The sequence below is a fragment of the Anolis sagrei genome, chromosome 1 (assembly GCF_037176765.1).
Source record: "Anolis sagrei isolate rAnoSag1 chromosome 1, rAnoSag1.mat, whole genome shotgun sequence".
NCBI lineage: Eukaryota > Metazoa > Chordata > Lepidosauria > Squamata > Dactyloidae > Anolis > Anolis sagrei.
This window is the reverse complement of record NC_090021.1, coordinates 187148435-187161682: the sequence shown is the minus strand read 5'-3', so window position 1 is coordinate 187161682 and position 13248 is coordinate 187148435. Positions and strand designations below refer to the sequence as shown.

The 13248-nt window shown below is 39.7% G+C and overlaps 1 protein-coding gene across 2 annotated transcripts; it reads left to right on the top strand.

Moving 5' to 3' along the window:
* Positions 1–608: 608 nt before the first annotated feature.
* Positions 609–11578, top strand: NUP35 (nucleoporin 35). 2 transcript variants are annotated; one of them, XM_060780200.2, is made up of 9 exons: positions 609–761; positions 1215–1379; positions 5520–5647; positions 7112–7172; positions 7579–7720; positions 8786–8855; positions 8961–9089; positions 10689–10853; positions 10945–11578. In XM_060780200.2, the coding sequence occupies exons 1-9, from the start codon at positions 716–718 to the stop codon at positions 11020–11022; spliced, it is 984 nt and encodes a 327-aa protein (XP_060636183.1). In that variant the 5' UTR covers positions 609–715; the 3' UTR covers positions 11023–11578. The 2 variants fall into 2 exon arrangements, with proteins under 2 accessions (XP_060636183.1, XP_060636175.2); XM_060780192.2 differs by lacking the exon at positions 609–761 and adding an exon at positions 958–1112.
* The last annotated feature ends 1670 nt before the right edge of the window (positions 11579–13248 follow it).

The window sequence follows — 13248 nt, the reverse complement described above, 5'->3', positions numbered from 1 at the left end:
CCCAGTGACTACAACTCCCAAATGTCAAGGTCTATTTTCCCCAAACTCCATCGGTGTTCATATTCAAGCGTATTGTGCCAAGTTTGGTCCAGATCCATCATTGTTTGAGTCCACAGTGCTCTCTGGATGTTTTAGGTGAACTACAACTCCCAAACTCAGGGTCAATGCCCACCAAATCCTTCCAATATATTCTCTTGGTAATGAGACTTCTGTGTGCCAAGTTTGGTTCAATTCCATCGTTGATGGAGTTCAGAATGCTCTTTGATTGTAGTTGAACTATAAATCCCAGCAACTACAACTCCCAAATGACAAAATCATAATTTTTTGAGTGATGGTCACACTTTGTGTTGTGAGACGTTTTGTTGCCAAATTTGGTGTGATTTCGTTCATTGGTTCTTTTGTTTTTAAGGTACTCATTATGCACAGAGCATTTTTAGATAGATAGATAGATACATACATACATACACACACACACTATCTCTATCCCTCTGACAGGAAGGAACACTGATGAGACTAAACCACGGAGGTCGCATTCAACCGCCTAAGCTGAGCGACTGCAACCGCCCCTTTTCTCTTTACCCCGGACGTGACGTATACCATGAACTGGCGGAAAGGAAGGGCGCTTCCGCTTTATTTGAAAGCGGCTCGCGCTTGGGCAGGCGGAAGAGCGCGAGCGGGCGCGTGCCTTGCTTTCCCTTCCTTTCCCCGTGGTGCTATGGCTGCCTTCGCTATGGAGCTGCCGCTGGCTTCCCCCTCCGTGGGTGAGTCCCCGCGCCCGCTATTCCTTCCTTCGAATGGGTCTCCGTGAGATCCCTTGGGGCCCTTTGTCTTCGGAGCTGTTTGTATCCATTGATGGCGCGCGAAGGTCTAGATTGAACGCGGGGTGGGGGCGGGGATGCAAGAGGAGGAGGGGGCGGGGCTGCGTTCTCCCAGGTGGCTCGCGGTTGTGACGTCACTTGGCACGCGGCATTCCCAGGCTTCCGGGTAGAGAGAGAACTTAGTTGGGCTCCTTGGTTGGGCCGCTATGGACTCCTGCAAGCGCTTCACGGTGGGCGCCGCCGCCTCAAGCCCCAGGAGGGAAGTCACCTTTGCTCCTGAGCCCAAGGCACTAGGTACGCGGAGAAGAGCTCGCGCAGGGGAAGGGGGCACGCGCGTGGGCGGGCGGGAAGAGGCCTTCTGACGTGCTCTTCTCTTCTCTTCCTCCTCCTCTGCAGGCGCAGAGCCCATGACGCTGGGCTCCCCGACCTCTCCGAAGCCAGGCGCCGGGGCCCAGTTCCTGCCTGGGTTTCTGATGGGGGACTTGCCCACTCCTGCCACTCCACAGCCTCGCTCCTTAAGCGGGCCTTCTTTGCTGGACGGGAGATCTCCCTTGGTGGCTGGTAAGGCGCTGATCAGTGGTTTCATTTATTTATTTATTTAAAAGTTTTGTATACCAGTCTTCTCTTGAGGGTCTCAGACCGGTTTCCAACCATAATATCACATGCAATCAATAAAACATCATAACACATATTACAGTAAAACATGAAAACAGCAATTACAATCAATAACTATAATGGTCAGTCGTCACACTAAAAAATGGTCAGTCGTCACACTAATGGTCAGTCGTTGCTCATCATCCTCCATCCATATCTCAGGGTGTTGGCTCACTTGTCGAATGCCTGTCTCCATAACCAAGTCTTCACCTGTTTCCTGAATGTCAGGATAGACGGGGCGGTTCTGATCTCCGGTGGGAGAGAGTTCCAGAGTCGTGGAGCCACCACCGAGAAGGCCCTGTCCCTCGTCCCCACCAGACGCGCTTGCGAGGCCGGTGGGACCGAGAGCAGGGCCTCTCCAGACGATCTTAATAATCTTAATGGTTCATAGGGGAGGATACGTTTGGAGAGGTAAATAGGGCCGGAGTCGTTTAGGGCTTTATAGGTTAACACCAGCACTTTGAATTGTGCTCGGAAGCTAATTGGCAGCCAGTGGAGCTGGTGTAACGGTGGAGTGGTGTGCTCCCTGTACACAGCACCCGTTAGTAGTCTGGCTGCCGAGCGTTGGACTAGCTGCAGCTTCCGGGCAGTCTTCAGAGGCAACTCCACGTAGAGAGCGTTGCAGTAGTTTAAACGGAATGTAACCAAAGCATGGACCACCGTGGCCAAGTCAGACTTCCCAAGGTACGGGCGCAGCTGGCGCACAAGTTTTAATTGCGCAAAAGCTCCCCTGACCACCACTGAAACCTGGGGCTCCAGGCTCAGCGATGAATCTAGGAGAACTCCCAAACTGCGATCTGTTTTGAAGTAGATGTGGCTATATACCAGGCATGAGTTACCCTGTTTGAAGAAATTGTGTGCAGTTTCCATGGGACCATTCTTCAAAAGTATTACTTCTATCAGTACAGTAGAGTCTCGCTTATCCAACATAAACAGGCCAGCAGAACGTTGGATAAGCGAAAATGTTGGATAATAAGGGATTAAGGGAAAGCCTATTCATTACATTATGGTTTTAAAAATTATTTATTTATTTATGATGATATTTCTACCCGCCTTTCTCGAACCCAAAGGTGACTTAAGACGGCTTAACAACATAGGTAGCTATTTGATGCAATTGAAACAATGTAAAAATTGTTGCGCGAAGAAAGAAGAAAGCGCAAAAGCCGGGTTGCAGTTAAACATAAAAAAACCCCAAGATTATGACAATAAGAATGATTGACAACTGGGAAATAGAGGGAGAAAATGTGGAGGCCGTGACAGACTTTGTATTTCTAGGTGCAAAGATTACTGCAGACGCAGACTGTGGCCAGGAAATCAGAAGACGCTTACTTCTTGGGAGGAGAGCAATGTCCAGTCTCGATGAAATAGTAAAGAGCAGAGAGATCAGACTGGCAACAAAGATCCGCACAGTTAAAGCAATGGTATTCTCCTTAGTCACCTACGGATGTGAGAGCTGGACTATAAGGGAGGCTGAGCGAAGGAAGATAGATGCTTTTGAACTGTGGTGTTGGAGGAAAGTTCTGAGAGTGCCTTGAACTGTGAGAAGATCTAACCAGTCCATACTTCAGGAAATAAAGCCCGACTGCTCATTGGAGGGAAGGATACTAGAGTCAAAGTTGAAGTACTTTGACCACACCATGAGGAGACAGCAAAGCCTAGAGAAGACAATTATGCTGGGGAAAGTGGAAGGCAAAAGGAAGAGGGCCGACCAAGGGCAAGATGGATGGATGGCATCCTTGAAGTGACTGGATTGATCTTGAAGGAGCTGGGGGTGGTGACGACCGACAGGGAGCTCTGGCGTGGGCTGGTCCATGAAGTCACAAAGAGTCGGAAACGACTAAACGAATAAACAACAACAACAAGCGTATTTCAGTCAAGTCCAATGCAGAAGACACATTAACATTACACCCAGGCAAGAGGAAAAAGAACAGAAAAACTTCACTCTTATCAGCAGAGTTAAAACATAAACTTGCAATGTTACAAACTTACATAGTTTTTGTAAGCAATACAGAATAAGGCTTCTTCATCTTCATCCAAATGAGAGAGTAGTAGAAATGCCTGAGCAAAGGCTCTTCAGAGCAAAAGCTAAACTGTATTCTAAAAGCCGTACAGTTATACCCTACCAGGTGTGGTCCAAACATACTAGTTGGCCTACATTAGCAGCTGCACATAATAATTAACAGTATAAGGTTTTCTTATTATGAGGGGCCATATTTCATGTTACTTGGTCTTAAATACAGGAAATGTCTTAATTATGTACCAGCAGACCAAGAAAAAAACCTGAATACAAAAAAGACCCCTGGGGAAAGATTTAACATTTGTTCATTCTTTGGATGGCTTCCCAGTTTTGAAGAACAGAGCTTCATTTTCAAAGGCTGATGAAGGCTGCATATATGCAAGCTGGTTTGGAATAGGAATTAAGCATGTTTGCTTGACTTAGTAAGCAAAGCTTTAAAAGTTTGTCATACATTTTATTTTCTCTGAAAGTATCTGAGGTCTCTCTCAAGTGTGCCAAGACTATTTTAACTAAAATGGTTACAGGAAAAAAAGACATGCAATGGGATAAACTGACATGTTCACTTTTTAATGGCTACATTTGTACACAACAATTCAGAGCCACACATTTTCTTACTCTTTAAATATAAACAGAGACAAGTATGAGGCATGAATGCTTGTGCAGCCAATTACAACAATTGAAGATAGCAATATTATGTTCAGAGCAAGTGAGAAAATGGCAGCTGTTAAGAGAAACTTCTTGTTATTTTTGGAACTTAAATGCTGTTACTGACAGTTCTGGCATTTTGGCAGTCATTCACAAGCTGTTTAAAGGACATTTTGGCACAATATACCAAAATGTCCTTCAGTATACCAAAAAAGTAACATATTTGTATATATGCATCCCCTTGCTTCTCAACTGGAGTAATTACACCTTTAAAACTGCCTAATTTAGCCAGTATATCTGTTTAGCATGTTGATATTTATATAAAACATTTCTTTAAAAATCACATTTGTCATACATTAATTTTGTAGGATTTTTCCCCATCTCAGCTACTTTCTCTTCACTTGCATTGGATATCTAGGTGCAGTTTCTGTTTATAAAATGGCACTTTTCTTTAAGCAGAGCAGAATTATTAGTACAGAATCTTGGTTTAATTATACTATGTAGATCATACTTTAATTTTTCTGTTAATGCATATTTCAAACACCTATGACAGGAGGAAGACAATAGACACACGTTGTAGACTTACGATCATTGTATTTATCTACTTAAAATATATGCAGAATACATTTGATATCTTGGGGTGCATCTGTACAATTATATAATTAATACAGTTTGATAGCACTTTTAACTGCCATGGCTCAGTGCTATGGACTTGTGGAATTTGTAGTTTGGTGAAGCACACGTACTCTTGGGCAGAGAAACTAAAGATTTTGTATCACTATAACTCCCAGGATTTCATAGCATTGAGCCATTGCAGTTGATGTGTCAAACTGCATTAATTGTACAGTGTAGATGCACCTTTAGTTACCTGAGGTGGTCTCGGATAGGTTTGTAAACCAGATAGGTTTATAATGCAGTATTCAACCCTTGATCAACTGTTGTTTTCAGTGAATGTGTTTGATAGATATTTCCTTCCTTATAATTGCAGACAGTTTCTCCAACATTAAGACGTTATGAGCTGCAACATTTAAGTATAATGGAGAATTATTGTTCATCTCTGTGACACTTTATATAAATCAGATGATAATTCTAATCTACGATGTAACTAACGAATACAAGCAAGATCTGGCATGGAAATAGCGCTTCGTTTCCCATCAAGTTTCATTTTGCAAGATACTGATTGCTTGGATGTAAAAATTATCTCAAGAATCACACGGAAAATGACATGCTAACAGATTGCTTATGTTTTTTGTTTTATTTTGCTGTAATATGTTGTTTGGGCTTGGCCTCATGTAAGCCGCCCCGACTCCCGTTGGGGGAGATGGTGGTTGGGTATAAAAAAAGATTATTATTAATATTATTATTGTTATTATTTGTTTACACAGGTGGAACTCCTCCAAAGCCTGTAGTTCCAACACATAAAGATAAAGGTGGTGCCCCACCAGTTAGAAGTATATATGATGAAGTAGTTAGCCCTGGCCTGGGATCAACACCCTTGTCTTCAAGAAGACCAGTAAGTAACCCTTAAAAAAAGGTTGCACACTAAAATTAAAGAGTGGCAGGGCACAGCCAAGTGTGTGGACCTTTTCTCACTCTTGGGTGAAGGAGGGGGATAGGATGGGGGAGTGCGAAAAAGAGGGTGCATGCATGTATTCAGGGAAGCAGGGGAAGAAGATAGGACCAGAAGTGCAAGAAAGTAGGATACACACATGGGTGAAGATGGCATGGGGAGTATGAGGAAGAGAGTGCACACCTGGGATTCCTAGATATCTTGCCCGACTCTGTGAGAGGAAAAGGAATGGGGCAGGGGATCACAAGAAGAGCCCTTCATTCTCTTGTGCACATGATGGGAGAAAGAGATGGGAATGGCGGATGTTGGAGGCAGTGGACAGAGGGAGCAAGGGCAGGAAGTAGGGACTGCAGCGGCTGCTCTTTCGTCAGTGTTTGTCCATATGCCTGCCCCAAGGACCCATGCATCCCCCCCTCCCAAAGCAAGAGCATGTGTAGCTGGGCCCAGCCACCCCTTCAATAAAGATAATTTGTTGCTTATTTTGAATATGGTTTGTGAGACCTAGAGATATTTAGTTTTTCTATTTCCATCGAGGTACTATGCTTTTAAGCGCTGTGAACGTGTGAATACATTTATTATTTTTCTTTAATGTTATTAGGTTTATTAATTTACTCTATTTATTACACATTTATTATTATTACATTTATAATTTCACTTCATTATTATATATATTACATTTATTATTTTACACTCTTTCTTATTATTGAAAGGATATGTAAGCACATTCACATTGAAGAAGGTTACAATAATGGTTTAATCAGAGTTGGACAGTCTTATCTTAAATTACACTTTTATGTAACTATTCAAAAACATTTAACCTACTGATGCTTCAATGTAATTTTTTTGGTATCTATTATTTTGAAATTTACCAGTAGCTGCTGCATTTCCCACCATTGGCTTATACTTGAGTCAATACGTTTTCCCATTTTGTTGTGGTAAAATTAGATGCCCCGGCTTATATTCGGGTCAGCTTATACTCAGGTATGTAGTCAGCTCAGGCTTTTTGGTATGTCCCAAAAAGCCTGAGCTGACTGTTTCACAGGTCATTGTGAGGACTGTACCTTAACTCTCCTCGAAAAAGAAACCACCTTCATCTCTGTATAAAGTAGCAAAAGGCAAGAGCTTAGTTCATCCCAGGAGAACCTTAAAAGAAGCATTGATCCACTCTTCTTTCCCTGTTGTGGCACTGCTTCTCATCCTTTTGAATGCATGGATGGGAAAATGATATTGATGCCCTCTCCACAGAATGACCCCCATCTAACCCATGCAATATATCAAAATCCACAACTTTGGCTCCAAAACATTGCCTTGACTTATACATGAGTATATACTGTACTTGTTTTGAGGAACATGTTCCTTTGTGACTTTGCAAACATATTTTAATCTGGTATATTTAATCTATTGCAGGCCAGTTTTTCTGTATTACAGAGCCCAGTTATTGGAGCTATACCAACAACTCCAGGAACAGGTAGGACTTCTTGTGAAACTTGTTCTGTTTCATATAATGCCCTGGCATATTTAACCATATCCTTCTCTGATAAAATGCAGTGTTAGCTATAGCATACTACAGTTTTGTGACCAACCCACTGCTTCTGAAATGTGTATACAACTAAAAATATGTAGCAAACCTGCTGACATGATCCAGTTTTCTCTTAGGTATTCAAATAATCTTCTGTGTCCGTGTCTTTTTTAAATTTCATTCTAATGTTACTGTACTAGAAAGCTTAATTTGTTCATGTTTGTTCCTGTAGGGTGTGGCATATTTGTTTCTTGGCTTCAAGCACCCTGTAACTCAGTTGTCTTAGTTTCTTGGCATAAAGGCATGCTTTGAGTACTCAGTGACATTAAAGGCATGTCTTCCAACAATTTGACAGGTGCAAATGTGTTCAGCCCAGCAAGTCTTGCACAACCCAGGAAAACAGCAATGTCTCCAGCTCAGCTAGATCCATTCTATACTCAAGGAGACGCCCTAACATCAGAAGATCATCTTGATGACACTTGGGTAACTGTGTTTGGGTAAGGAATAGCACAATTTACTATGTTTTCTGAGACCTGTTATACAAAATTGATGATGTGTCTTGAGTATGAATCTTAGAAATCTTAACTTTTTGAGTGCCTTACGTGTAAGCTCTGTACCAGAATGGTAAGAAGGCTGTGACCCATAAGAAGTAATGGGTTGAATATGGATGTCTACAGTGCTAACACAAAGTATTTTTCTATATGGATGAGTTTGATTGCTGTTGCATGTGGGTGTCGGCATTAAATTATATTAATCATGTATTTAGAATCTCAAATGTGTTCAGTGTTACCATATATTTATTTTATACTTAGGCTATAACTATTGAAAGCAGTTTATTAAATTAATTAAAACATTCAAAACATTTTTTTTTAATTTTTAACTGTAAAATTTATTTTATTGTATTAACCCCCTGGTGGTGCAGTGGGTTAAACTGCTGAGCTGCTGAACTTGCTGACCGAAAGGTTGGCGGTTCGAATCCAGGGAGCAGGGTGAGCTGGCAGTTCGAAAACATGCAAATGTGAGTAGATCAATAGGTACCGCTCTAGCAAGAATGTAACGGCACTCCATCCAGTCATGCTGGCCATATGACCTTTGAGGCGTCTACGGACAACACCGGCTTTTGGCTTAGAAATGGAAATGAGCACCACCCCACAGAGTCGGACACGACTAGACTTAATGGCAAGGGGAAATCTTTACCTTTACTTTTATTCCAATATAGTTCCATTATGCCTCAATTTCTTTGATTCTAAGACACACTTTTTCCCTATACAAAACATCTCTAAAAATGGGTAAATCTCAGAATTGCAGGTGTATCTCATGTATTTTTGTTGGTGATGGTACTAAGGTACCAAATCTTGCAGGAAACACTTGCAGGAAATACTGTTATATATGTTGGCCCAAAAGGAACTTAAACAATGGGTAACAAGATTGGCCTTAACTGATATAACTCTCTGGCAACACTGATAATGGCATAACATTTAGGCACTGACAACAGACTTGAGTAAAAAACAGTTACATTTGTTTTAAATCCAGTGACAGTGTGAACCTTGTTGTTGTTACAGGTTTCCACAAGCATCAGCTTCGTATATACTACTACAGTTTGCACAGTATGGGAACATCTTAAAGCATGTGGTAAGTCTTGATGCTCTGTTCTCTTTTTCTCTTAAATAAACCATGGCTTTTAGCTTGGATTCTTACTCTATTTTCTCTTTCTCTATTTTTTGCGAATCTTTGCAGATGTCTAACACAGGAAACTGGATGCATATTCGGTATCAGTCAAAACTTCAAGCCCGGAAAGCCTTGAGCAAAGACGGAAGAATTTTTGGTGAATCTATCATGATTGGAGTGAAACCTTGTATAGATAAAGTGAGTTGATTTACAGGCTTTTACAAACATGCATTTTGGGAACTCTTACTTAATAATAATAATAATAATAATAATAATAATAATATATTTCTAGACTGTCCCCTCTCCCCAGAGGGACTCAGGGTGGTTTACACACAATGGGCAAACATTCAGTGCCTCGAAATGGGTGCAAACACATCAAAATAATACAGGATAATGGATAGTAACAACAGTAAACTTACAACGAAGGAATTGAGCATCTAAATACAAAAATCCACTAAGACATAAAGAACTAAAACACGAATAAACATTACAACATACATCCTAAAAGCAAATTAAGAAACATTACATTGCATTAAAAATGGCTGACACTGGTGCTTCATCTAAGATGTATCATAGCAGCCATGTAATACAAATGGGTTAGGCAGCTTCCAGTGGCTTAATGTAATGCATTGTGGGCACATGTACACTGTCATTGAACTAATGCCTATTCCCTATGCTTTGTGAAATAAGAAAACTACTTGTAACTTGTTTGCAATTTATAAAATAACTATAGTTGTTTTAGGTCAGTGATGGATAAAGTGTGGTCCATGAAAGATGAATAGCCTCTCTTGAAAGTTTCTAGTTCAGTTCTGGTATTTTAGTGGTCTAATAGTCAAATAGTCTTTTTGATTGAGAGTAAAGGTTAATCTACTGTAATGAGCTGGAGCTAAAATATATTTTCTCTGGAAGAAATGCATAACATTTTCATTGTTGTGAGAACCAGTTTTGACAAATTCTTAACTTTGAAAGTATCATAATAATAATGCATTTTATTTATCACCCGCCTCTCCTGACATCATAAGCTTATTTAGTGGCCATACTAAATTCAGTGGAATTTACTTAAGTTTTTTTCCTCAGAAGTCCAGTGGGACTTAATTATTTCTAAGGGCATAAAGGGATTTAGTATTTGCGTTAATCAATATAAGAATTCTCATAGAGGTATTTTTATATATTGAAATATTTTAATGTTTACTATTTTTAACTTTAAAATTGTCTTTTATTTATATTTTGATTTTGTATCATTTTAACTTGTATTGTTCTAATATGTTGTTATCTACCTTGAGTCCCATCATCAGGAGAAAGCTAGGATGAAAATGAATAAAACAAATAAAAATAAGAAAAATTAAATTGTCAGAAATTGTGAACCCTGATTATTAACATATTTATGTTCTTTTTACCTATGTTTTATCTGAATGCAGTATGTGCTTGAACAATCTTTACTAATGCAGGTAGTCTTGTACACTTCTATATAGAAAAGGAGTGGTGTTTCAGAATACCGCTGGTGATTAAGATTACCTCTCTCCTCATCTTCCTTTGTACCCTGCATTATTTCTCCATAAAAGAGACTAAAAAATACAACACAATACAATTTAAGCCTAAAATGTACAAACATTAAAATAGAATTAAATATTAATGGTATCAAAAATAAACCCTTAAAACCGATTAAAAACCTGTTCATAGCTAAAGCCACAGCAACCCCTAGCTTGATCTTTAAAACTCTGGCTTCTAAAATATGAACTCAGATTCAGGTTTCTTAATATTTTTATTAATATTTAAAAATGCATACTTTATTTGTAGAGTGTGATGGAAATCATGGATAGAAGCTCCACATCATCCCCAAGCTCAGTCTTTACTCCTCCAGTGAAAGCACCAGGCACACCGGTCCAGCCTTCGAGTACACAGCGGATTTCCACTATGAGGCCTCTTGCTACAGCGTATAAAGCTTCGAGCAGTGACTACCAGGTACTTAAAAGAAAGTATTGTGAGACAAACTACAGGCTTGCTGTTATGGAGTAAAGGAACTGACTGATATTTACACATTTGTCTTTTCTAGGTGGTTTCTGACAGACAGACTCCAAGGAAAGATGAAAGCATTGTGTCCAAAGCTCTGGAATACATGTTTGGCTGGTAGCCGAAATCAAACTGAGTAAATGTGTCTAGAGCCTATAACAGACTGCCAGCGTTTCTGGTTAGTTGTATAACCATCGGTGGTAGCACTTCAGACATTAGCGTTGCCTTCTGAGCTGAATTTGGCACACATGTAATATGCACTTTAACCAACATCTGGTTCTACACTTGATTCCTAAGAGATTGAATGTTTGCTTGTCTGTTCTTTGGTCTGTCTGCTATGGAGATTGCATGAATGGGTGAAACTGACTTGTAAGAAAGAAAAAAGTCATTGGTTTCAGGTCATGGCAGCACTGCATGGTTTCCCAGTTGCATGGTTCTCTTTCTGTCTGGAAGAGTTATATGGTTAGCTGGAGGATATGCTATGTAGAGACTGAGATACACTGCATGAAGGGACATTGTTGGTTTTAAACCAAATAATGTGGTTTGAATGCTCTCCCCTACATAATCGGTGTTTGTATAAACTTTGGTCAGGTTGATTCTAAATGTACCAATGTTCCAAAATGTTTTTAAAAACGCTTTCTTAATAAAAATTGTGGTGCTACAGATTTGTGATCTGATCATGGTTTGTGCAACTCATTATTATATGACATTTTTATACAAATACTGCTGCCGGTGTTTCAGAAATAAATCTCTTTAGACAATCAATGTACATTATTGCATAGTTCCACAACTGAACAATGAAATAATTTTAAAAAAAAGATAAGATCACAATTAACTATGTTCAACATCTAGAGCTTTTTCTGGAAAAAAATATACAGTTCTTACACTTTGTTCAGTGGCACAATATGGCCCTATATAAGATCAAATCTGGAGTTTTCATGTATTCTATTTGAAATAGATAGGCCAGTGTGGATGGGTTGTATTTATAAAAGTACTGTGCCTTACATTTCTCTTGTAGAGAATGTAAAACTAGGAGGAAGTGAGCTAAATACATTTGGTAGTCCCATTTAAAGTAAACCTATTAAATTAATGGTGCTTAAATTAACACTTGTGTAAACCTCATTTATTCAACAAATCCTAAAGACTAGATCTACACTGCTAAATAATGCAGTCCGATCTACATTATTTGACCATGTAAATCCAGCCCAAATGTAGGCTTGTTGTAAAGACACCATTGGCCTTTCCACACAGCCCTATATCCCAGAATATCAAGGCAGAAAATCCCACAATATCTGCTTTGAATTGGGTTATCTGAATCCACACTCAGAAAATGTGAGATTTTCTGCCTTGATAATCTGGGATATAGGGCTGTGTGGAAGGGCCCCAGATCCCATCTAATCTTGAAAGCTACGATGAGTCAGCCCTCATTGAATGAGAGTCTTCCAACAAATACCAAGTACTCTAGACTGCATTTCAAAGGAAGGAACTTATAAAACCACCTCAAAGAATATTCCTTGCATAAGAAAACCCTTTGATAATTCCTTGTCTATGAAAGCTCCATGGGGTAGTTATACATCGCTAGTCGACTTGAAGGCACGTGCATCTGGATGCACATAATAATGATGATACTACTACGACAGCTGCTGCTGCTGCTAATGCTGCTGCTAATAATAATAATAATAATAATAATAATAAGCAGAGGCATAACACCGTTGCTCAGATGATTAATTGGAACTTGTGCCACAAATACCATCTGCCTGCGACAACAAAGGATTCCCCTGGGCAGGAAGCAGCCATTCAATGCTAATCAAGGTGGCAAATTACAACATTCACTTTCCTCAAGCAGATGTGTTCTTCAACCTTGGACATTCCACAGGTATATAAATCTCACTTGTCTAGTTTCCAACAGACCTCACACCCCCTGAGGGTGCCTGCCATAGATGTGGGTGAAATGTCAGGAGAGAATACTTCTGGAACATGGCCATACAGCCCAGAAAACTCAGCAACCCAGTGATTCTGGCCATGAAAGCCTTCAACAACACAATCTTCATAATTCAACACATAGAACAAGAATTACTTGAAATGATGATTCGAACAAGACAAGCTATAATAGCCTGAGGATGGAAAAACAAAAAAAAATGGACTATAGAAAATTGGAATAACTATATTTACAATCAGGTCAAATCCAAAACCATAGCATACGTTATTTGGGATGATACACAGGAGGATAAAACAAATTAAAAATAAATGAATATATATATATATATATATATATATATATATATATATATATATATATATAATATGAATTGGACTGAAAGAATTTTGGTACAATTTCCCACCCCTC

Excerpts from the sequence above, each read along its gene's own strand:
- NUP35 (XM_060780192.2), top strand. The coding sequence starts at position 1,025 with ATGGACTCCTGCAAGCGCTTCACGGTGGGCGCCGCCGCCTCAAGCCCC. Across the intron at positions 1,380-5,519 it reads GAGATCTCCCTTGGTGGCTG|GTGGAACTCCTCCAAAGCCT; the intron begins GTAAGGCGCTGA and ends TTGTTTACACAG. Across the intron at positions 7,173-7,578 it reads ACCAACAACTCCAGGAACAG|GTGCAAATGTGTTCAGCCCA; the intron begins GTAGGACTTCTT and ends ACAATTTGACAG.